The sequence below is a fragment of the Saccopteryx bilineata genome, chromosome 3, assembly GCF_036850765.1.
Source record: "Saccopteryx bilineata isolate mSacBil1 chromosome 3, mSacBil1_pri_phased_curated, whole genome shotgun sequence".
Lineage (NCBI taxonomy): Eukaryota > Metazoa > Chordata > Mammalia > Chiroptera > Emballonuridae > Saccopteryx > Saccopteryx bilineata.
In genome coordinates, this window is record NC_089492.1 from 166,606,330 (window position 1) to 166,629,285 (window position 22,956).

The 22,956-nt window shown below is 46.6% G+C and overlaps 1 protein-coding gene across 9 annotated transcripts; it reads right to left on the reverse strand.

The window, feature by feature from the left end:
• Positions 1-296: 296 nt before the first annotated feature.
• Positions 297-21,717, reverse strand: MAB21L3 (mab-21 like 3). 9 transcript variants are annotated; one of them, XM_066268199.1, is made up of 9 exons: positions 21,691-21,717; positions 20,947-21,066; positions 20,045-20,166; positions 19,333-19,572; positions 12,013-12,153; positions 10,277-10,568; positions 7,595-7,773; positions 6,906-7,100; positions 300-2,531 (listed from the first exon to the last, which is right to left on the reverse strand). In XM_066268199.1, the coding sequence occupies exons 4-9, from the start codon at positions 19,378-19,380 to the stop codon at positions 2,298-2,300; spliced, it is 1,089 nt and encodes a 362-aa protein (XP_066124296.1). In that variant the 5' UTR covers positions 19,381-19,572; positions 20,045-20,166; positions 20,947-21,066; positions 21,691-21,717; the 3' UTR covers positions 300-2,297. The 9 variants fall into 9 exon arrangements, 8 of the variants coding, with proteins under 8 accessions (XP_066124302.1, XP_066124296.1, XP_066124300.1 ...); XM_066268203.1 differs by lacking the exon at positions 20,045-20,166 and having other exon boundaries at positions 21,691-21,710; XR_010730382.1 differs by lacking the exons at positions 20,045-20,166; positions 20,947-21,066; positions 21,691-21,717 and adding exons at positions 5,743-5,840; positions 20,501-20,687 and having other exon boundaries at positions 2,480-2,531.
• Between the last annotated feature and the right edge of the window lie 1,239 nt (positions 21,718-22,956).

The window sequence follows — 22,956 nt, forward strand, 5'->3', positions numbered from 1 at the left end:
GACTACTTCCTGGGAAAACCACAGATCTCCACTGAAAGGGGGAGCAACCACTGGAATCAGCTGTAGAGTATGTCAGTCCCGCCCTCTCCAAACACATGCACACATTCATCTTACACTTTTTGGCATTCTGTGACTGCAGAGATGTTTTGAAACTTGCGTCAGCTGTATTAATCATTAAAATTTTAAACACTTGCTGTTTCTGCCACCTTCTCTAAAATGTTTCCCAAGATCCAAGACTCTGAGAACTTGAATGCAAGTTTTAATGATTTAACAGAACATTGGTTTGCCCATCAGTTCATGTTTTCAAAACTATAAACTAACTGTATGCTTGGAAATAAAATTTTTCCAACATTTTAAAACCATGTGATAGCCCAGAGACCCCACCATTTGGCTAAAATATTTTTGTATAAATAATTGTTTTTTATTTTCAAACATGACTTTTCTTTTTTTAAAAAAATCAGTTCATACTTTTAGGAATTTCACAAAATTATATATTTGGGAAAATATTCTAAGTAATAAAGGATTTCCTTGGATTGAGAAACAGTAAATACATGCCAGAAGAAAGCAGTGAGCTCACCAAGATCTCCCAGAATTCCTTGTGAAGGTGCTGCACAGGATGTGTGGCCTCAGGACCTCGTGGAACTCAAACTGTAGGCTAGAGTGCCTTCCGTGCTCCCCCCCCCCCACCCTTGTGTGAGCCCAGCCCCTTTTTATGCAGACACTAGAATGGATATTTAAAATGCAAATCATCCTGACCAGGCAGTGGTGCAGTGGATAGAGCATGAAACTGAAATGCAGATGACCCAGGTTCGAGACCCCGAGGTCGCCAGCTTGAGCACAGGCTCATCTGGTTTGAGCAAAAGCTCACGAGCTTGGACCCAAGGTCGGTGGCTCAAGCAAGGGGTCACTCGGTCTGCTGAAGGCCTGCGGTCAAGGCACATATGAGAAAGCAATCAATGAACAACTAAGATGTTGCAATGAAAAACTGATGATTTATGCTTCTCATCTCTCTGTTCCTGTCTGTCCCTATCCATCCCACACTGTCTCTGTAAAAATAAAATAAAAAATAAATAAAATGCAAATCAAACCATGACACCAGAAGAAGCCAAATGCACATCTGTGATTTTAGAATAAAGTACAAATTCCTTACCAGTTTTCCAAGGCCAAGTGCTCTGACTGCAGCCCCTCCAAGTCTGCCCTTGGCTCCCTTTCCTTCCCCTTTGGTTGTTTGCATTTTTATTCTTCTAGGCTCTCTCTGGGGCTCTATTTCAGTGTTCTGTTTATTTCCTCCAGGGCACTTTTATAATTCATAATAATCGTGTTTACTTATCTTCTGTTCCTTTCCTGTCTCCACCACTAGGCACACTCCGCCAGCAAGTCCAGTCCACCTTGCTCTTTGTTGCATGCCCAGTGCCTGAGGAGCACATATTTACCACCGAACGAGTGCGTGAATGAATGAAGTGAGCAAAGGAAGGTGCTGAGAGGTGAGTGACACCCAAGTTGTTCCATGCAGCTCATAGAACCAAGTTCTTCCATAAATACAAGGCAGTCCGGTCCCTGACCCACGGCATGGCCAGCAGGGAGAGGCTGGTGGCTGGGGTCAAGGAGGGAAACAGAGCTGCCCTTTCAGCTTTGACTGACACTTGTCATCAAAATCTCTTTATTTATAGGACACCAGGGACGCAGACAGAACCATTCACCTCGAGCTGGGGGGACACACATGCATGCTAACGCATCAGACATAATGGCTTAGTCTGTGGTTAGGTCTTGACCCAGGATGCACACATGGGCTCCTGACCAACCACTAACACTTAGTGTTGATCCAATGCCTTCTCCTAGAAGGGGCACCAGCACAGTCCCCCAGGCTCACAGCCCTGCCTCAGGGAGGCATATCACAGTCCCATTTTACAAATGGAAAAATAACGAACCCGTGGTCAGTGGCTGGAGCACCGTGGCTGAGCAGCAGGCTGACCCTGACCTTCCAGGGGTTCTGTCTCCATCATCCCTGTCAGACCAACAGTACCTGAGCGAGGGAAACAGAACTGTCACCAGTTTGCGATCTGTGGCTTGGGGAAGCTTGATGTGAGCTGTCCCCAAGAGAGGTAGCTAGTGAGGGCTGAAATGCTTGCTTGGCTCCAGGAAGGGCACAGTTTTCCTTCTGACGTGCCACTGGGCAGATGTAAATTTCTCTGCTGTACCTAGCTTTCCTCCTGGGCAGGAACTTGGCATCTGACCAGAAAAATCCCCAGAGGTCAAGCCAGAATGGCATGTCCACGAGCCCCCAGGCTGGCACAGCCTCAAGGCAGGCTGCTCTGGGGGTCCTTGAGGAAGATGGCCAGTCTGTGGGCCACCGCGTCCAGGTCAGCCAAATTGGCGTACTGAAGGAGGTTGCTGCTTGGCACGAAGAAGTGCTTCAGAAAGTGCTGGCTCACACACTTGTGCAGCTTCTTCGCCAGGCGTAGGATGCCTGTGCTGAAGACCTGCCAGTCCTTTGCATGGGGATACTTCTCACAGGTCCAAAAGAGTACTGTCTGCAGAAGGAGGAGGGGGTCAGACATCGTTCAGGCCACTGAGGACAGCATCTTCAGAAACACTGAGCTCCCACGACCATGGAAGGAGGCAGTTGGTTCTGCCCTGAGTCCCTGATCCCCCAGCCTCAGTGCATTCTCAGCCTTGTCCTCTGGTCTCCTCCAGCCTCTTAGCTCATTCATTCCCTCTTCACTGACATTTCTAATGGTCACAACTCCCTTGAAGCCGACTCCCAGCCCTGGCAGATGCCTTTGCCTCTACTTTAGGCAAAGGGAGAACAGAAACCCTCACGTCTGCAGACCAGAAGGCCCCACCCACACATGCAGCCACCCCTCTGCCTCTCTGCATCCTCACTCTCCTAGCCTGCGGAATCCCTCTCCTCCCAGAAACTGGATGTGACCTATCTCCCTCTTCCTCACTGGCGTTTAAACCTGTTCAAAGCTCTCCTGCTCCCTAACTCCACACCTCCTGCCCTAACTCTCCCTTCTGCAAACCCAGGTTTCTCCAAACAATCATTATAATTCTCTGTCATTTCCTCTGCTCTGATTCCCAGCCTCAGTCCAGTAGATTCTCCTGCTGTCAGCCCTCAAAAATGGCTCTCATGAAGGTCTAGGATCTGCATGTTGCTAAACCCACAGCCTCCAGCCCTCGCTTCCCCCAACTTCTCAGCAGAATCTGACCCTCTCTCCTCCACACCATCTCTCTTGAGTTATCCTTCACTTGGCTTCCAGGCTGTCACACCCTCTGGGTTTCTCCCACCACTACAGCTATTCCTTGGCAGGCTCCTCCTTTACCTGCCTTTATATGTTGCAGTTTCTTAGTGCTTGGCCCTCTTACTATAGCTTCCTTCCATAACAGTAGCTTTAATTTCCATGAGATGTAGGTGACTCCCAATTCTCTTTTCCCAGCCCGGAATTCTCCACTGACTTTTTTATTTGGCATTTCTTGAAAACCAGAAAGTCATCCATCAACACATCCAAACTGAACTCACAGCCTTGCCCCACAAACCTGGTGTGCCTCCACAGTGGTTCACTCAGCCTGTTATACCAGACACAACCTAGGAGTCAGCCCCTCCCTCATCAACCCCGATCAAGTCCTGCCAATCCTGCTGCCCAAGTAGTTCTCCAGTCTGCCCACTTTTCCTTACCCCCAATCTCACCACCCTCCCCTAACACATCTCCCCCGGGCCTCGGTCAGCACCTGTTTTTGTCTCCCTCCAATCTGTCACCATCCACAGTGAAGTCAACATATTCATTTTGAAATATAAATCCACCTAAGTTTCTTATCTAAAGTACCTCCAAGTCTTCCCACTGTGAATTAAAAATATAATCCTTAACGTAGTTTGGTTTACAAGATTTGTTCCCAACCTTCCTTCCCAGCCTCACCTGTCCCTGGCTTCTCCTTCCAGCCATTCTGGCCTCATTACATCCTCCTGCATGGAGCCTACTTCCTTCCCTTCTTTGTCCGGGAAACTCATTCTTCAGGTCAGATTTCCCTTTGACACTCATGAGACATCGTCTCTGCCTCTTATTTCTCATAAGCAACAATGATCCCAGTAGTAGTCATCTTCATGTTTGTTTATGTAATCCCTATTAAACTGTAAACTCCATGACATCAGAGGACTAGACTTGTTCTTATTCACTATTGTGTCACCAGCACCTAGCAGAGGGGCTGGCCTTTGGGAGGCACTGAAGAAACGTTTATTGGCTAAGTGAAATAATGAATTAACTAATGTTATAAGTTAGCTGTTGAGTACTTTTAAAATACAGTCTTTACTAAAATGTAAAAGAACAGTTTGAGATTCACAGCAAGATATTAAATATGTTTTGATTTAGATTAAATTGTTTGGAGTAAATGAGTTGGAGATAATTCCATGCTAGTCAAGATAACCTAGACACACAAAAATGTATTCATTTTTCTCCTGCAGTAACCTTTTCTCTCACTAAGCAAAGTGAAGCAGTTAAGCCTATTATAATCCAGGCCCTGTGCCTTTGGGTGGGTTTTAGAAATGAATAAGCCAATGAAAGATAAGCTCTTACTTCACATGAAATTGCTTTAGGGGAGAGCCTATTTGGAGAGGAAATGAGGACCCTACAGAACAGTGTCAGACTTAAGGTGAGGTGACCAGGACTGGCTGTTTGCAAAAACCCAGTCTCTTCCTCTTTACCCAGATGAAAGACATGGCAAGATCTTGCACAATCAAACCATCATCAGGGATCACACCACACTCTTACCACCCATGTCCATCCCACTGTGTAAACGTGAGAGAACCCTGCCCTTTGACCAAGGGTGGGCGGCTAGAGGGGGAGGCAGAGCTGTTTCTATTTGTCCCACCCCTTCACAACATACAACTCCCTTTTAATGCCCATTCTTGAGAAGGTACAATTTTACTGTGCTAAGTAGGTGGGATAGGGACTGAAGCCAAGAACCTTTAAGGAGTTGCCCTAAAACTCTCTAGTTGATTTAGAAGCAGCTGGAGTGAAAGAGATCCACAGGCAGGATGCGGTTTTTGGGACCAGTCAAGGCTGGGGACCTACAGTGGCCCTATTCAATCTTGCCTAAAACACTAATGCTACTTAGAGTGTTTCTGTCCATCCTGGTTGTGAAGCAATGACATCAGTGGTTAGGACTGTGAGGTTTGGCCCGACCAGGTGGCTCAGGTGGTAGAGAGCCACCCCAACACACCAAGGTTGCAGGTCTGATCCCTGGTCAGAGCACATAGAGGAATCAACCAATGAGTGCACAAATACGTGAAACAACAGAATTTATATTCCTCTCTCCTCCCCTTCTCTAATATTAATCAATTAAAAAAAGAATGTAGAAACTCCAGAGAAAGGTCTCAGTATATGCAAATGAGATATTAACAAATTTCCAGGCAGACCAAGGAGGACAAATTATCAGCAAAGATAAGAAAGCAAAGCAAAGACTAATGATTTTGTGAGAGGGGGAAGTTGAGTAAGATGTGAAGTCATTCATTCATTTGATCAATAAGTACTCACTGAGCAACTACTAGGTACATAGTATTGGGAGAAATGGCAATGGTCATTAAGACCACCATGGTACTTGCCTTTAAATAGATTACATTAGAGCTGAGAGAGTAACACGGGCCTAGAAAATGGTCCATTGAATGAGAGGAGGCACAGGTAGGAGCATGCAGGGAAAGCACCACCACCACAGAGACAGGTGATGATGACCCCAGAGACCCGTGCTCACCTGCGTGTAAAGTCAGGGAGAAAGGCTGAAGCTCCCAACGGATACCAGGTAGGCTGGCACAGCTAAGAGTCCGGTACCTCCCAACCCCAGTGTGCTGCCTGCAGGGGTACATGAGCATCTAGTTCACCAGGTGTGGTCCAAAATTTGAGAAAGCAGAGTTGAGAGTGTGACCAAAGGCCACCTCTCCAGAGGAGCACCCTGGTTCCCCGGTTTGGGTTGGGTTCTGCTGCTCTAAGCCCTCACAGAGCAACCTTCTTCTTCCCCCTAATGCTCCCTGCATCGTGAGATTCCACATGCACTTGCAAAAGGCCTGATCAATGCCTGTTTCCCCTACTAGACCATGAAGAGGACCCATGTCTGTCCACCACGTACCTCCATGGGTTGAGCACACAGCAGGTGCGGGGGCAGGTGTCTGGCTCATAGTTAGCTCAATAAACAATGAGGGAGTGAATGCATTTGTGAATGTGCAAGGCTGGGTTTGGGGCAAGGGGAAGCAGGCGCGGGCAGGGCAAGGGAAAGTCCATGCCTGCTGCTGGAGCTGGAAAGCCCAGGTTCACAGTGACATTCCCCTGCTAACTCGAACATCTCCTGGTTTCCTCCTCTGTGAGGGGCATGCATGCACATGAGTGTGCGTGAGTGGCTGCACTTGGACTAGGGTGTAGACTGAGTCAAAACACGAAGGAAAACATAAATTTATGAGGTATGAGCAACTCACAAGATTTCACCAGATGAGATTTCTCAAGGGTAGGCCACCTGTTGTAATCATTTCTAAAGCTCAGCAGGGTTTCTGGCACACAGGGTTCTGGTTTGTTGAGTGAAATAAAAGAAGTGGAGAGGTAGAAAGAGACAGAGGAACCAAAAGAAGGAGAGACATAAAAGAACAAAAGGGATAAAAGGGGAAATGGAAAAGGGAAGGGAGAGGGTGGAAGAAACCCCCACCACCACCACCACCACCACCAAGGGTGATGGTAGACACGCTCACAGCCTGGTATATCTCTCTCCATAAAGAGTGACAATTCGTGAGATGGCAAATATGGACACTGGAGCCCCATCCTGACTTCATCACATACACCCACAGGCCCCTCTGCGTGGCTCTGCCAGGCCCAGCACCAGACACTGGGGGGACCTACCCAACCGCAGCTGCCTCCAGCCCTCACGCTCACCTGCAGGTGGTGGGCCGTGATGACAGGCCGCTTCCCGGGACACCAGACATCCTCCTTCATCTGCCGCAAGGCCTGCAGGCACTGCCGGCGGCAGCCGCCATCTTCATCCAGCTGCCCCAGCAGCACCTGCTCAGCCTGCAGGAAGCTCCGCTGCCAGTGGTAATCGGAGCGGGCCAGCAAGGAGAATCCAAAGGACTGAAAGGAGAGAGAAACAACGGGAGATGAGGACAGCACTCGCCAGAGCAGAAAGACATCTCCGAAGCAGTCTACTAGTCTGGGGGACCTATCGCCAGGCAGGCAGTGCGTCCCACTGGGGGTGGGGGCAGTGGGAGCCTCAGGGCGAGCCCTCTTGCACCTGGGCAGTTATTCACTGAGGCCGTATGCACCTCCTCCAGGCAGGGCTTCTCCAGCTTGAACCTGCACCAGAATCACCTGGTGGGCTTGCTAAAACCCAGGTGGCCGGCCCCGCCCGCTGAGCCTCAGTCAGCAGTTCTAGAGTGCGGCCCAGGCACCTGCATGTCTAACAGGTCCTCAGGTGCCACTGCTGGTTCTGGGGCCCACGCGTGGAGAACCGCTGACCTAGTGAAACCTCAGTTTTCCGTCCGAGGCGGGTCGGCGGTCAGCGGCGCTGCGGCTGGGGAAGCTGTGAGGCCTGTGCTCTGCTGAGCCGGGGCCCTGCCTCCTGGTACCTTGATGCACTTCACTCTCTCTGGGGGGGGCCAGCGCGTCAGACATCGAGGCCACCGGGCTTTCCTGGACCAGGCGGTGGGGATCTCCACTTCGGGGGCCAGCTCTATCTCCACCTGACCTTTGGATGTTTCCATGGTAACACGAATTGCAGTGCTGTTTGTTACCATGCTGACCTTTCCTGGTGGGAAATGATGAACAGGCTCAGTAAAAGCATTCAAAGAAGGAATCTGGGAGCAGTGACTCTGACCAGCTCCTTGCAATTGGTGAGGCATGTCAAGGGTGGGGGTTACTTTATGCCACAAGTAGACCATTAGCCAAAAAAATATTGATAGATGCATTGCTAGAAAAATCTCGTGGTTGGTGGGCTTTTCTTTTCTCTTTCTCCTCTCTGCCCCAAGGCCGTTATGGCACCGTTTCTTCTAAATTAATTGATTCTTTTCAGAAGGCTCAACTGAAAGAAGGAGACACTGAATACAAACAGTAGTGTCTGCTACTGTAAATGTAAAATGGAATCCAGCCACTCTTCTGTCCCCCTCATTCCACCCAGTCATCCCGACCTTGGTCACTGGCCTTTGGTGGCATTCAGTGTGACCTGTGTCTTATCTGAATCTCAGGCTCTCAGGTGGAATTTCTTCCCACTGCCCACTAACCCATCCTCAACTCAGATGTATTTATTATCACAAACTCTCATAATCATAAAACACTTCCAAGTGTGGCACAGCCACTGGCTTAATTAGAAGAAAAGAGCAAAAAAGAACCCATATGTCATTATTTTCCTACCAGGCAAAGAGAGGGAGAGAAAAGGGATGCATTTGGTCAAGTTTTCCAGCTCATATACTAGAACCCATTTCCAATTCCTCCATCTTTCAAAGGATGCACAGTCTTTTTTTGTTTGCTTTCATCATGGAGAAGGATGAGCCTCTTGGATCAGAATCTATTATTTTGCTTTTCTTGGCTCAGAGAGGCGAACAGAAGCTCCCTCATTCAGAGTATGTCGCTGTTCCAAAGGAGAACATTCTTCTTCTTGGCTGGGCTGTGAGAAAGAGCCTATTGTCTGCATCTCATTGGAGCCGCCCAGACAGGAACATGACAACGCCTGGCACTTCAGTTTTATTTACTGAAGGCATGTCCTCATCCCCGCCCAGTATGGATCTCTTAGAGTAGACCCACTTTCACTGCTGACAGTGTCGCCGAGTGAACAGGTCAGTGCATGCGGGAACTGGCCTGTCTGGCCCACATCTGCTCCTTCACTTAGTGTGCGACCTGCTTGTATATTACCTAATCTCACTACATCTGATTTTCTTCACTTGTTAAACAGATAGAAGAATAATTCTTATTTTATTGGGGTGCTATGAGTGTTAAATTAATCCATGAAAGCATCCTCTCCATGGTAACAATCCATTAAACCTTCCACAATTCTTATGTCTAGGCAAGGAAATGCAAATAGAAATCCGTTTCTTTCTGTACAAACAGAATCATGTATTGTTCAGCCTTGGCTTTTTACTTAATTATCCAGCACAGGCATTTTCCATAGCTCTGTTTGGACATGTGCCTCTTTTTCGAGGCTGTATAGTACACCACCAGGCTGACACATGGTTTTCTGAGTCAGTTTTCCTTTGTTAGTCATTTAGATCACATTGAGCTATTTGCTATTACAAAGCCTATAACAGTGGCTATCTTTGTGCATATTTCTTTGTGTATGTGTAGGAATCTATTTCTGGAACTGGAATTACTGAATTGCCAAGTAATCACATTATAAAACTGCAAGTGGATGAGTTTCCCTTTAAAAAGTAGGCACCCATTTACACTTCCAAGAAAATGTGTTTGACCATACCACCTTTGCACTGAGCATGATCAGATGTTTTCATCTCTGCCAATCTGTTAGGCGCTTTAATGTACATTTCTGGAAATACATGTTAGATGGGACATTTTTTCTTATTTTTATTAGCCATTTATATTCTTTTTCTATGAATCATGGTCATTTTTTTTTTTGGTCATTATTTCTATTGGTTTGCTCATATGTTTTTCTTACTGGTTTATAAATACTTTTGTGTAACTAAGGGAATTAGCCAGGATTTTTTCCAGTTGGACGTTCATCTTTTTACTAGGGGCAAACAAATGTGTGTCTACATTTGGCAAGTAAGTACACATGCCACATGGGACTGTAGTTCCAGATTTGGGGGTTGTTGGACTTAATCAGTTCTTCATGGTTTCTGGACTTTGTGTTTGGTAAAAGTTGGTGGTTTCCAAATGTGCCATCTTAGAATGCTGGGGTACTGCAGGAGGTTGTGGGGGTATTATCATAGAAATGAGCTAATAAAGGTCTGAGGTTTATGAATAACTTGCTTTCTGAAAAAAGTACCTAAGTTCTTAAGCTAATATTTTGGAAATGCTGCATGACCTAAAGTCTCTCATATCGACGCCAGAGTAGTGAGCTACTGAAATCCACAGGTGTGCATCTGTGTTGTGTGAATTAAGTTCTTCCATGTGTGATGCAGAATAAAGAACTGATTCACGTGATGGGGACTGGATAAGTGGAAAGAGCACATGATTTTCGTCTGAATTTATGTCATCATAATATGTGATATAAATTATAACATAACAGGTGACACTCAAGCAGAGTTTTGTTAAGAAAAAGGAAATGCCTACAATTTCCCTTGTACTTTTCTTGATCCACTCACCTGACAGGTGACAGGTTTCAACTGCGTTTTCTACAAGCTTTCGGAACACCTGGAGAACCTTGGCAGGCACAATGTCTCCCTCGATGTTCACATCTGCCTCGTGCCACTGCCACAGGCTCTTCATAAACTGCTGCACCTCCAGCCACTGCTCGAGGCCCTCTGGGCTCCGCAAGGGGCAGAGGAGCCTGGTGCCCTGTAGGCTGTAGTACCGCCAGCACTGCTCCCTGGTCTCCCGGTACCCGGCCAGGCCTCTCACTGGGACTGTCACAAGGAACTGGCTAGGGGCCAGAACCTGGGGTCAAGAAAGAAAAGAGAGGGAGTGTGAGTTCATAGACTTGGGAGGTAACAGAAGTCATCTGGAGCCAACCTATTGAGCCAGGCAGCTCAATTACCCACTCAGCCCTCAGGAATGTGACAAGGTGGACAGGCATTTGCACACGCCTGTAGCAACTAACCCACTGTAATGCTTCAAGCAGGTAGAGTAACTCGCTGAGCTTTTGGTTTCATGAATCTGCAGAAAAAGGAATAAACCAGACTTGAAGTCTGGTTCTTTAGGAGACACCTGATTTTATGGGGAGAATGAAATTTCCTAGAATATAGATCTGGGAAAAATGATGTTAGGTTTCTATTCCTACTCCTGATTTACTTCTGTCTAGTTTAAGTGGTAGTAGAGATGGGCAGATCACGTTCTGACATTCCAGGATCCAATCTACTTTCACAATTTCTATCCTGGGGTGAGTTTACTAAGACCTGACTCTGTTTGAAAATGCACAAGTCTCAGAATTTTACAGGTAGTCCCTATGCCCACCAACCCTGAAATATACTAGACCAGCAATGGTCTTTTATTCATATACTAATTATTATACTCATGCATTCATTCATTCATTCAACAGAAGCTAAGTGTCTACCGCAGACCACACACCACGCCGAGGGCTAGAAATGGAGCAATCAATAAACATGAAACTTGCAAATGAGGGACTTAGTCTAGTGTGAGAAAAAGGACATGAATACATATAAGTTTAATACAAATGAAAGGAAATCTTACATGTCATATAAGAAAAATCAAGCTAAAGGAGCACGGGGACTCAGAATAATACAGGGCCTCACCTCTCTCATCTCTAAAAGGAACAGAACCCTAATGTCTGTGCCACAAGATTGTTTGCAGGTTTGAGTGAGATCACCTTCGTGAGAACAGCTTTGCCCACACCACAGTGATGTGTGAATGCCAGTTGTTACACACTGGCCCTGGTGTTTTATAGCTCTGGGGTTTCTCAGCAGGCACAGGGGTTATAAGGCTGCTCCTGCAATTTCTAATGGCCACCTTTTCCACTTCCGTCGTTCCCCCACCTGCCACCCACAGACTATCACTTTCATCTATTTTCGAAACAATGCCCTGGGTTCCCTCTGCCCAGTCCCCAATCTAGTAAGCAGTTGCTTAATAAATGAACAGGTGCTCCACTAAACATTAATTGCTATAGTGGCATGTGCTGTGGAATCAGGGGCCCCAGTATGAGTTCTGGCTGCAGTGCCTAATATGACCGATCAAGTCATTTGACTTTCCTAAGTCTCAATTTTTACCATCTAGAAAGTAGGAATTTGAAGGCTCAAATAAGTCTGTAAATGGGAAACAGGAAGTATTATTAGCATTTGTAGCACAGTGAGTGCGTGTCACATACTGAGTCCCGCCCACTGCCGTTTCTCTGGGTGGGAACCCAGAGACAGTGAGACACGCTCACCTTAATGTTCCCATTGTGTGCAAAGGAGTAAGGGATAGCTTGGAATCGGATGTCCTGGTTGCTGATTTCTGTGGTCAGGTGGTAGATGACTTTCTGCACCTCCTCCACAGTCTGGGAAACCTGCTGGCGCCGCGTGTCCACCTGGCAGGCGGGGAGCAGCACAGAGGTTACTTCAGGGGCCGGCCCCCAGGACTGATGAAAGGTGATGGAACGGACACAGTGAGGGTGACCAAAGGAGTGAGGCTCAAAAAATTCTGCCTTGCCAGGAACTCCAAGAGAGATGAATTTAGGATTGATTTTACTCCTCAGTGTTTCCATGTTCACTTCTAGAATAGAAGCATTCATTCAATAGTTACCTAGTACCTGCCATATGGTGGGTGCCCATCTAGGTGCTGGGGCTCAACAGAGAATAAGAGAGAGATACTGACCCTCTAGCTGAAAATACATAATACATATATATGTATATATATATATATGTATTATGTACACACATATACATATGTATGTATATACATGAATCATGTTTGTGTATAATGTGCTATCAGGTATGCTAAATCCATGAAGAAAAATAAACTAGAATACAGGATTAGAAAGTAAAGGGGCTGCTATTTTGAATTAGAGTGTAAAGTGGCCAGGGACGTCACCTCAAAGGAGATGACATTTGAGTGAGCCCCAATGACAGCTGGGGGAAGCGAATTCCAAGGCCCCTGAAGCAGGGAGCACACCTGACAGAGCTCGAGGGCCAGCAAGGGTGCCACGGGGGCTGGTGCCTGGAAAAGTAGGGTAACAGGAGGTGAGTTCGGGAAGGATGGCAGGGACAGATCATCACGCAGTTTTGTGAACTGTGGTGAGTCTCTAATGTAATGGGATGGCCACACCCGCTGGCCAGGTGGGTGAATATGAAACAGTTTAACACGGGCCAATATTCAACAGTTAAATGCCTGAAAACATGCAGCGACTATTTCCCGCTTGTGTCAGGAAACGATGGCTCCCTCCTCCTCAGAACTCAGCTCTCCTCGAGCTGCGAGGGCATGCAAGCATTTCTTCTCCCTCAGCACAGCAAATCTCCCAAACTGGAAAATACCCACATAAACCAAACACCTAAATATACATACCTGAAGACAGTGGTTTTGAACTGCCAGTCCACAGAGCCGTGTTGGTCTGCCAGAAATTTCAGGGACTGGCAGCAGTCCATGATCTGGAAGTTGAAAACCACTGTCTTAAGAAATATTTAATGTTTAGGGAAATAGATATTTGTGGGAAACACAAGGGAATTTTTGGAAAACTACAGCAGAGACAGAAAAATCCAAATGAATTTTGGATGAGAAGAGCCTATAAATTTTTCTTTGAAATAGAGGAACTCATTGTTACTTTGTACTTTGCTCAGGACATGCCTGAAGGCTAGCATACAGCTGTCTCCCACTGAGAGGTGCCCCTGACCAAGCCACGCACTGACCTGCATAATGGCTGTTTCTACACGTTCCAGAGTAGGTTTAGACACCCATAGACTGGACAAGAAAAAAGAACCCTAGTCAAAGAGATTTCAGTTTTTCTAAATGAAGTCACTAATCTATCCAGTAACCTGAGATCTCACACCTCCCACCAACCAACAAGCCAACTAGTGTGGCCATAAAACACAAGTACACATGTGCATTTATTTGCACACGTGCTGTATGTTACATACAGAATCAATTCATCAATTAGTATTTATTTAGCTATGTGCTAGGCACTCTGTTCCCTGCTAAGGCACAGCAATAATAACACAGACATGGCCATGAACTTAAGAATAGTGGGGAAGACAGACATAAGTATAGAACTTAAGGGAAGGGGAGAGTATCATCGGGTACAACAAGGCACCTTGAAACCTATTTTATCTGTACATATCCCCCCACACAGAGGACTGATTTTGAAGAATTAATTACTAAGACACTCAAGAATCCTAAGAGTAATAAGAGACATAGCTAAGTCTCTGACCTTAACAAGCTTACAGTCTCATTGGAAATATATGATAGACTTAAGTTGCCTTTTCAAAATTCATGTGTCTTCACTGACCTTCAATATAACAATGGTCACGTCTATAGTAGCTTTTTACTTCTTTTTGCCACCTCCCCCTCAACCCTATATATTCATCCCACTCTATTCATCATGAGAAAAGGGACAAAGGTACCTTTCCTGAGCACTGTACACGACCAGGACTCTGTACCTCCCAGAATGTGACCATGGAGAGAGTGCGTGGTCACAGAGGTAAAGGTCATTTGCCGAAAAAAAGAAAAAGGAAAACCGCCTTTAAAAGCCCGTGATATCGGGTCCTCTCCAGTGTAGGACTTTTGGGTGTTCCGATTCCACTCCATTTGGCCAATTTTTGTTGGCTAGCCACTCCATGCCAGCTTCTAGGCATGCATGTTGTGAAGACGCATACAGATGGGATGACAAGACAAACTGGAAACTAAAATCATGACCATCTAGGGCTCAGTACACGTTTGCACAGGACGCTCTGGGTACATGAGAGGGAACTTCATCTGGTTTGGAGCCTGGCATGCCTGCCCTGGAGGCACTGCATATCGGAGCTGTATCTCGACAGGTTAGTAGGAGTTAGCTGGAAAGAGGAGGGCAGCAAGATTGTTCTAGAAAGAGAGGATGGCAGACATCCAGCCTGAGGAGCACAGGGGAGAACAATAGTTCCTATGTCATTGGAGCAGAGATTGCCTTGGAAGAGGATGGGGAGGTGGGGGAGTAAACAGTGAGAGGTCTTGAACATAAAGGAAGAAGAATTTCAAGACAAAGTCAACAGTAAATGGCCAAGTAAGATAAAGCCTGAACAATGTCCACAGGCTTTGGCAACTGGGAGAGGATCAGTGTGCAGGGACTTGCTGGGCGTGCAGCCAGCAAAGAGGGTTAAGAGGGACGGGAGACGAGCAAGACAGAGGTGAGTGACTCCTCCAGGAAGGGTACAAGCAAACAAGGACACCCACAGGCTTTTTCAAAATGACGGGCAGGTTCGAACATGTGTAAACACTGACAGAAAAGAGCCCGTGAAGAAGGGAGAGGCAGCAGAGGGCAGAGCCACAGAGTAAGAGTTTCCCAGCCAGGAAGAGGTAAGCAAACGCAGAAGCCTGGGAGAAATCCACCGCGGGGTGTCGAAGGAGAGAAATATTGCGCAAACACAGAGAAGAGGGCAGGGGATGGCAGGAACAGGAGAACTTTGCTGTCTGATTTCCAGTCTCTCATAGAGCAGGAGACAATGTGCTGAGAATGGGGGGGGGGTGCAGGTGGGAGGGAGGGGACCTCAGGGTGACAAGAGTTTGGAAATAGCTTCTTTAAGGAATGAGAGGTGGTCTGAGCACCTGTATAAGATGCTAGGCAGTGACCAAGACAGCTGTGTGTGGGCCCAGGAGGCTGTGGGTGGGCCCAGGAGGCTGTGGGAGGGCCCAGGAGGCTGTAGGTGGGCCCATGAGGCTGTGGAATGCAAGGACCTCAGTGGTAAGGTGTTCTCCAGCACCAAAGGTAACAGTTGAGGTGCTATGACTCGAGTTCGCTGGGCGAGATCTGGGGACAGATAAGGGAGTGTTTCAGCAGAAGGCCATGTTCTCCAGCCTGGGCAGAGGATGGACAAAGCCAGTTTAGTAGATTAGCAGACACTGGAGAAGTTCAGGGCCCAGAAGTCTGATCTGGAGTAGCAGGAGAAAATAATACAAGGGTTAATTAAATGGAACATTGCAGGTAGAGTGATTGGGAAATAGTATTCTCAAACAGGAAAGTTCTCAGTATTTCGAGGACTGAGGCTAATCCAACCCTTCCTTTGAGCTGGGTGAGTTATGCTATACTTGTAAGCAGTCAGATTCAGGTACTCTGATTAAGCAGAGTTTATGCAAAACTAGTCGTGAGATGCACCCATTCATTAAGGGTGCCGTCCATGTTTGGTGGCCTCCCTGTCTCCAGGGCATGTCTATGTGACCATACCCATGTACATGTCCCCATCCTGGGCTACTTCCCCCTCCCCCTGAGTGACACTGTTGTCCCACATGTCATTTGCTACTATTAATAGCTCAAGTTTATGGACAATTTTTACTGTTTCAAATATAAATTATTGAGACATCAAGGTTGTTCCCTATAATAACATTCTGACTCACTTGCACTTAGACGTGCATCTTTGAGCGAGGGGTAGAGAGATGGCACTATATGGCATGCCAGGGATGAAATGTCACACAGGCCAGGTTCCTGAGCATGTGACCTGTGCAAATGTCATCCATGATGAATGCCACTGAATTCTCAGAAAGGCTGAGAACTTCCTTCTCAACAGCAGGAAGTCAGACTTTTAATTCTGGAATTGCATTAAATCCAATAATCAGTTTTTTAGGGTTTTCTTGTTTGCTTTTTAAAGCAGGACTTTCTTCCTTTCTTTAAATTTTTTAAAATTTCTATTCATTTTAGAGAAAAGAGACAAAGAGAGAGAGATAGAAAGAGAGAGAGAGAGAAGGGGGAGGAGCAGGAAGCATCAACTCCCATATGTGCCTTGACCAGGCAAACCCAGGGTTTTGAACCGGCAACCTCAGCATTCCAGGTCAATGTTTGATCCACTGCACCACAACAGGTCAGGCCTTTTTTGTTTGTCTTTTTTAAAAGGACAGACACATCTCTGTCTTCCAGGGGTTGATAACTGAAAGGGATGGAAACTTAAATTCAGTGATGCCTACAGAGGAGACAGGCTTTCCCCACCCACTGCTGAATGGGCTCCCTTAGCCTGGCCGGCGTCTCCCGTACTCTTCCATGCCTCAAACCCTGTGCATGCTCAAAGCCTCTGTCTCTGGTCTTCCTGTGAAATGCTTCTCATCAGAGCTAACTCGCCTCTGCTCTCCCCACTGCCTGTTTAAATCCTACTTCAGCCCCTATGGTCAGCCATGGGGGATATTAAGGATTTGCCTGTCTGCACAATTACTCCTTTTGCCTTTGGAGTTATGGGCGGAATGTGCAGGTGGGATAGGCCACCTTAAAGCTAGCTGGAGCCCAGAATTTCTCTTTCACTTAGCAGGCCACGTCCCAGACCTGTACTTTGGGTACAGTACTTTGACAAAGCAGATGCTCCTTGTGTGTTTATGGAGATATGTATAGAGGGGCTCAGCAGAAGAAATATGGCTTTGGGGTGAAAAAAAAAGAGTAGGCTGAGCCCTGGATAATGGCACAGTAGACAAAGTGTCATCCTGGCACACCTAGGTCATGGGTTCGGTCCTGAGTCAGAGCATGTACAAGAAGCAACCAATAAGTGCACAACGATATGGAACTAAGTAGAACAACAAGTTGATGCTTTTTTTCCCTCTCTCTCTCTCCTCCACCCCCTCTATCTCAAATCAATGGAAAAATTTAAAAACAAAATAGGCTAATACCTCAGTATCTTCTCTACCTAGCTGTGTGATTTTGACCAAGTCATTGAATGCACATGAGCCTCTGCCCTCTCCTCTGTAAAACTGGAGGTGACATGCATGCATCACATGGCTGCTGATTAGATTAAACAAGACCCTGTATGGGCCTCAACCTGCCAGCACACTGTACAGTATCCTTGTATTATCTTCAATGATCCCTGAAGATAATTCTGACCACACGTGTGCAAATATACCATGTGAATGTCAAGGGGAATAAAGATATCCACGACTCTCTAGAAACGCAGAAACAATAAAACAATATTTAAGTTACCACCCAAATAATAACAAGAAAGGTGTCAGAAGTCAATATACAGTTGATTGTCAGATAAATGTTATCAGTAATAATTACAAAGGCAGTTCCTGTGAAGGCAAAAAAAGGTTTTGTGCTGGGGCATCAGGGAAATTTTTGAGAAAGTGGACTCTGAGCTGAGTCTGCAGAGTGGCCAAGAACCAGGAAAGGGGGGTGGAAAGAGGCTATTTCCCCTGATGGGGGTGCTGGAACCTGAGATCTTCTCAGAACACAGTCCCTGTAGGGCAGGAGTGGCAGACACACCCCTCCAGGGTGGGGGAGGGCACACTACAGGAGAGAGGGGTACAGGGTAGGTGTCAGACTCGAGAGCTGCTGCCATGTAGCTCCAGCCAAGCAAGAAACTGGGACCTGTGAATTGCCAGAAAGCCTGACATCCACCCCCCCCCGCACCCCAGAGAAGATAAAAATCTGGGTTTCTATGTTAAAAATCTCACTATTTAGAAATAACAGGCTTGGGCAAAAGTAGGTTTACAGTTGTTCATATGGAAAATAATACAATAATAAATAAATAATAATACAAGAATAACTGTTTCTTGTACTCACAACTATAAACCTACTTTGCCTACCTTGTAGTTGTAACAAATTTTTTAAAAATTTCAAAAATACTCTAATAGCCCTGGCTGGACAGCTCAGTTGGTTAGAGCATCGTCCCGAAGCACAGAGGTTGCTGGTTTGATCCCTGGTCAGGGCACTTACAAGAGCAACTTGATGTTCCTGTATCTCTCTCTTTCTCTCTCTCCCCTCCCCTCCCTCTCTTGCTAAAATCAATAAATAAGTTTTCCCTATTTCTCTCTCTTAATGGTTTTGCTAAAAAATCAACTTATTACTATGATAATGAACTCTGAATCAAAGTTGGTGGGGTTGAAGGGGGTAGAAAGGTGTGGAGGGGTGAGGTGGGGTGAGGAGGGGTGAGGAGGGGTGAGGAGAGATGAGGAGGGGTAAGGAGAGGCGAGGAGGGGTGAGGAGAGGCGAGGAGGGGTGCAGAGGGGTTAAGAGGGGCAAGGAGGGGTGCAGAGGGGTGAGTATAAATGAGGGATGAGGAAAGGTGAGGAGGGGTGAGGAGGAGAGAGAAGGGGAGAAGAGGGGCAAGGAGGTGTGAGGAGGGGCACGGAGGGGTAAGTAGAGAAGAGGAGGAATGAGGAGAGGTGAGGAGGGGTGAGTAGGGATGAGGAGGGGTGAGTAGGGGTGAGGAGAGGTGAAGAGGGGTGAGGTGGGGTGAGGAGAGGTGAGGAGGGGTGAGGAGGGATGAGTAGAGATGAGAGGTGAGGAAGGGCGAGGAAGGGTGAGTAGAGATGATGGGTGAGGAGGGGTGAGGATGGGCAGGTAGAGCTGAGGAGGGGTGAGGAGGGGTGAGAAGAGATGAGAGGTGAGGAAGGGCGAGGAGGGGTGAGTAGAGATGATGGGCGAGGAGGGGTGAGGATGGGCAGGTAGAGCTGAGGAGGGGTGAGGATGGGTGAGTAGAGGTGAGGAGAGATGAGGTGGGGTAAGGAGGGGTGGGGTGGGGTGAGGAGGGGTGAGGAGAAGTGAACAGAAGTGAGGAATGGTGAGGACAGGTGAAGAGGAGAGCAGGGAAAGACCAGAATCGGTCCTTACCTTATCCAGCAGGCAGTCTTTGAAGTTTTCTGCAACCAGGGATTTCATGGCTTCCTTTTCAGTCCTGAGCAGGACAGCAATGTCCTGGTTTGCTCCCGAGTGAAGGGCAGCACTGTGGGTAGCTCTCCTGATAGTTTCTCTGTGCTAGATTTGCCAGGAATGTGCACCTCGACCGGAGACTTGACTTCTCAACTCTTCACTTAAATTCTTATTTCCAAATTGTGAGCGTTCATCTGTCATCTTTGGGAGAATTAAAAAATATTTTATAAAGGAGAGTTGATGAAGTGGAATTTGAGTCCAACCTAACTTTATTCTGTTCAGCTCTGATGTTTGGCCAAAGTGCAAGTTCCAAGTTGAATTTCCCACTCGAACACTTCAGGACAGAAATGCCCTGCAGCTGGCTTCTCCCCACCTTTTCACGCTCTGCCCTAAAACCAGATGCCCTGTGAGCTCAATCTCTTATATCTCCTTGTCTTTCTCCTGTTGACAGTAAATATCCCTTGCCCTCTAGCCCAGAAAACCCTGCAGGTTGATGTACCTTCTTTACATTAAACAAAATAGGAAACTGCCAAACAACCATCATTATGCCTACAAACAAGGAATCCGGTCTTGTCAACCAGGTCAGGACAAAACAATTTGCATATGGAAAAGTGCCCTCATGCAGGAGCACAGGCACACTCACCAACGGTGGGACAGGGCCCCTTCTGCTCACCTGCTGACCTTTAAACTATAATCTCCCTCTTCTCACTGGAAAGCTGACAGTAAAAATTAAGTCAGTGTAAACATGCCTTGAGAGTCGAGGAAACAATCATGTCTGGTTCTGCCAGTAGGACCCTGTTGGGAAACAGCTCAGGCAGTAAATTCCCAGTCTGGCTGGCTGGAGCTAGTTTCAATCAAAATCACAATGGTCTGATCTGATCTCCCTGAAGCTGGTAAACATTAGAGTCTGCTATCAGATGATCAAAGGAATAACAGCGTCCTAGGAGTCCAGCGCACTGCTGAGCAGTGTTCCAAGTCTGCCTTGGAGTGTTACCTCTGAGGAGTGCTCAGCAACAGTGCTGGGCGCCTGGGCAACTCACTGTGTAGCCACGGAATTTGCATCTCACTTACTCTGACCCATGGCATGAAAGCTGTGGCAGAGTGCCCTGCTGCTCTGTGCTCCACCCACCTCATCATCCCACGGTTCAGTCCAGCTTCTTTCTACAGGTCCCTTCTGCGAACCTGTGGTCTGATAAGAACAGGGAAAGCCACCCTCCTTGATACTGCTTCGGTTTTCCATTTTCTTCCACTTGCCATTCTAAGTCTCCTCCTTTTACCATTAGTACTCCGGAGTATTTCTCTATCTTCTCCCTTGGCTTCTCTTACCACTGAACAAGCAGTTTTTCACAGATGGAACAAGAACCTCTTGCCGAGCTTGCAATTCAGAATTCTGTCTCCACCTCATTTGCAACTCAAACCAAGTCCTCCTGGTTCTCCCACATGCTTTGCTCTTTGTCCTTACTTCTGCTTCCCTGAAATCATTAACTGGAGGCCCTCTCCCCTGGCGGGGCCTTTTCTCTCGTGCTAAGGTGGCCTACCTCCTGGTCCATCATTTTGTGCCTGTGGCTCTCCTACCTCGATAGCTTCAAAACTGCAGCTGATCAGATGGTGAACCTGGAATCTTCTCTTGTTCTGGGTCCAGTGATGCTTGCCAGATGTGAGCAGGGGAAAAACAAACAGGGCCAGCGGAGGGGCCTGGGAAGAGGAGGAGGAAGCACGTGTTCAGGAAGCTTGCTGCAGTCTGGACCTGGATGTCAGACCTGGGAAATAGGGGTATTATATAAACACAACCTGTTCCTTACTCCCTGACATAGTTCTTTATGGGCAAAAGTTCCAAATAGAGGGGCCTCTGACAGGTTGAACAAAGACACACTTCCTTTGCAGATAATCTGGTTAATCGAATATTGGGTCAGCAAATATTGAGCAACAGTCTGCCTAAGGCACTGTGCTAGGTCATGTTCAGGGATTCAGGGTTGACTCAGAACCTTCTTACAAAGGAAATAAATACATCCCCTCATTTCTCATGACTCACACCAAATGCAAGCATGCACAGGCAAGCCAGCTCTGGCTCCACTTCTGTGTGAGCACCACAAAGTTATTTTTTATAGTCAGTGAAACAGGTAATCACAACCCTAAACTATTGATATGAAGCGGCCTGGGAAGATCACGTTCCCCTGGTGCACTAGCACAGGCCTTCGTTACTGAGCTACCTGGTGGCCGAGATGTGCATTCCAAGAAGGTGAAGGGTTGGTTTGGGCCAGACTCATCTTAAATGTACAAATCTGTTAAAGTTTGCCAAGGTCACAAACTCTGACTTACTCTTTCAGGGTTTCCCTTTAATCCTGGGGTGACTCAACTTGGGCAGCTCAGAGGCCCAGACAGAGATGACTGTCCATGCTGTGAGGAAGCCCCAGCAGTGTCCAAGCCAGGGCCCTGAGCGTTCGTATCCCCAGTGTGGCTGAGTACCTAATGCATAATTGATCCTCAATTAATAGTGAATATTTAACTGCACTGAACATTAAAATGGCATTCCTATAAAATATTCTGAGATGCATAAAATCTCTTTATAAGTTCTCAATTTAATTTCATACATGAACATATGATCTCTTTAAATTACTATCATCTTTTATAGAAAATCCTGATAAAACAAGAACTTAGCAGAGCACCTGGCACATGATAGGACCTCAATAAATAGTTGTCTTCATACTCCATTTTTTTCTTTAAGAAAAAAGACCCTTCTTATGTGTGACTAATTCTGCTGGTCTGATCTCACAGGTAAGAGCTTTCATTGGGTTGGTCTTATAGTTCCATCAAAACTAATCTCCTTTCCTCTCATACCAATAATGGTAACAAGATCTTTGGTTTGCACTTGATCTTTGGTCTAGGTTCAGAGGTGGAGGATTCCAAATTCAAATGCCTACAGGAGCCAGGCAGGTAATAAGATAAACAGGATAGGTTATAACAATGGAAAGGGATGGGGCCTGTAGTGGATTCCAGAATATATTCCCTCTTGGTTAGTCTAGTTTGTGTGCACGTGTGTGTGTTTAAAGCAATACTGGATGATAAAAAACCCACTCTCATACTCGGTGCTCCTGTAATAATAAAACTGTCACAGTTTTCTGAAAATGCTTTGACATCTTCTCTGGGCCCTTACTCAGGCAATGCTCCCTGCCTGAACGCTAACCCCTCCCTCCCACCACCTCTGGGACTACTTCTATTTGTCCCCAAGATTCACCTGCTTGAGGGACCTTCTCTGATTCTCAAAGCTGAGTAGAGGACTCTATGTGATATTCCTAGACCACCTGCTGGTTTATTGTAGCTATCAAGGATACATCAAGCATACACTCCTTAAAGGCAAAGGTTTACCCTGTTGATCACAGTACTTAACACAGAGTAGGTGCTCAATAAATATCTCTAGGATGAATGAATGAGTGTGAATGAACAGGTGAATAATGAGGGTGGCTCCTTTTCTCATTCTACAAGCCAATTCCATCCTACCTGTAGGCATAAGATAAAGTGAGAAAAGTAAAAGATAAATATGAGCAGATGCTCACTGCTTTTCTTAGGAACACAATTAACAGAAGC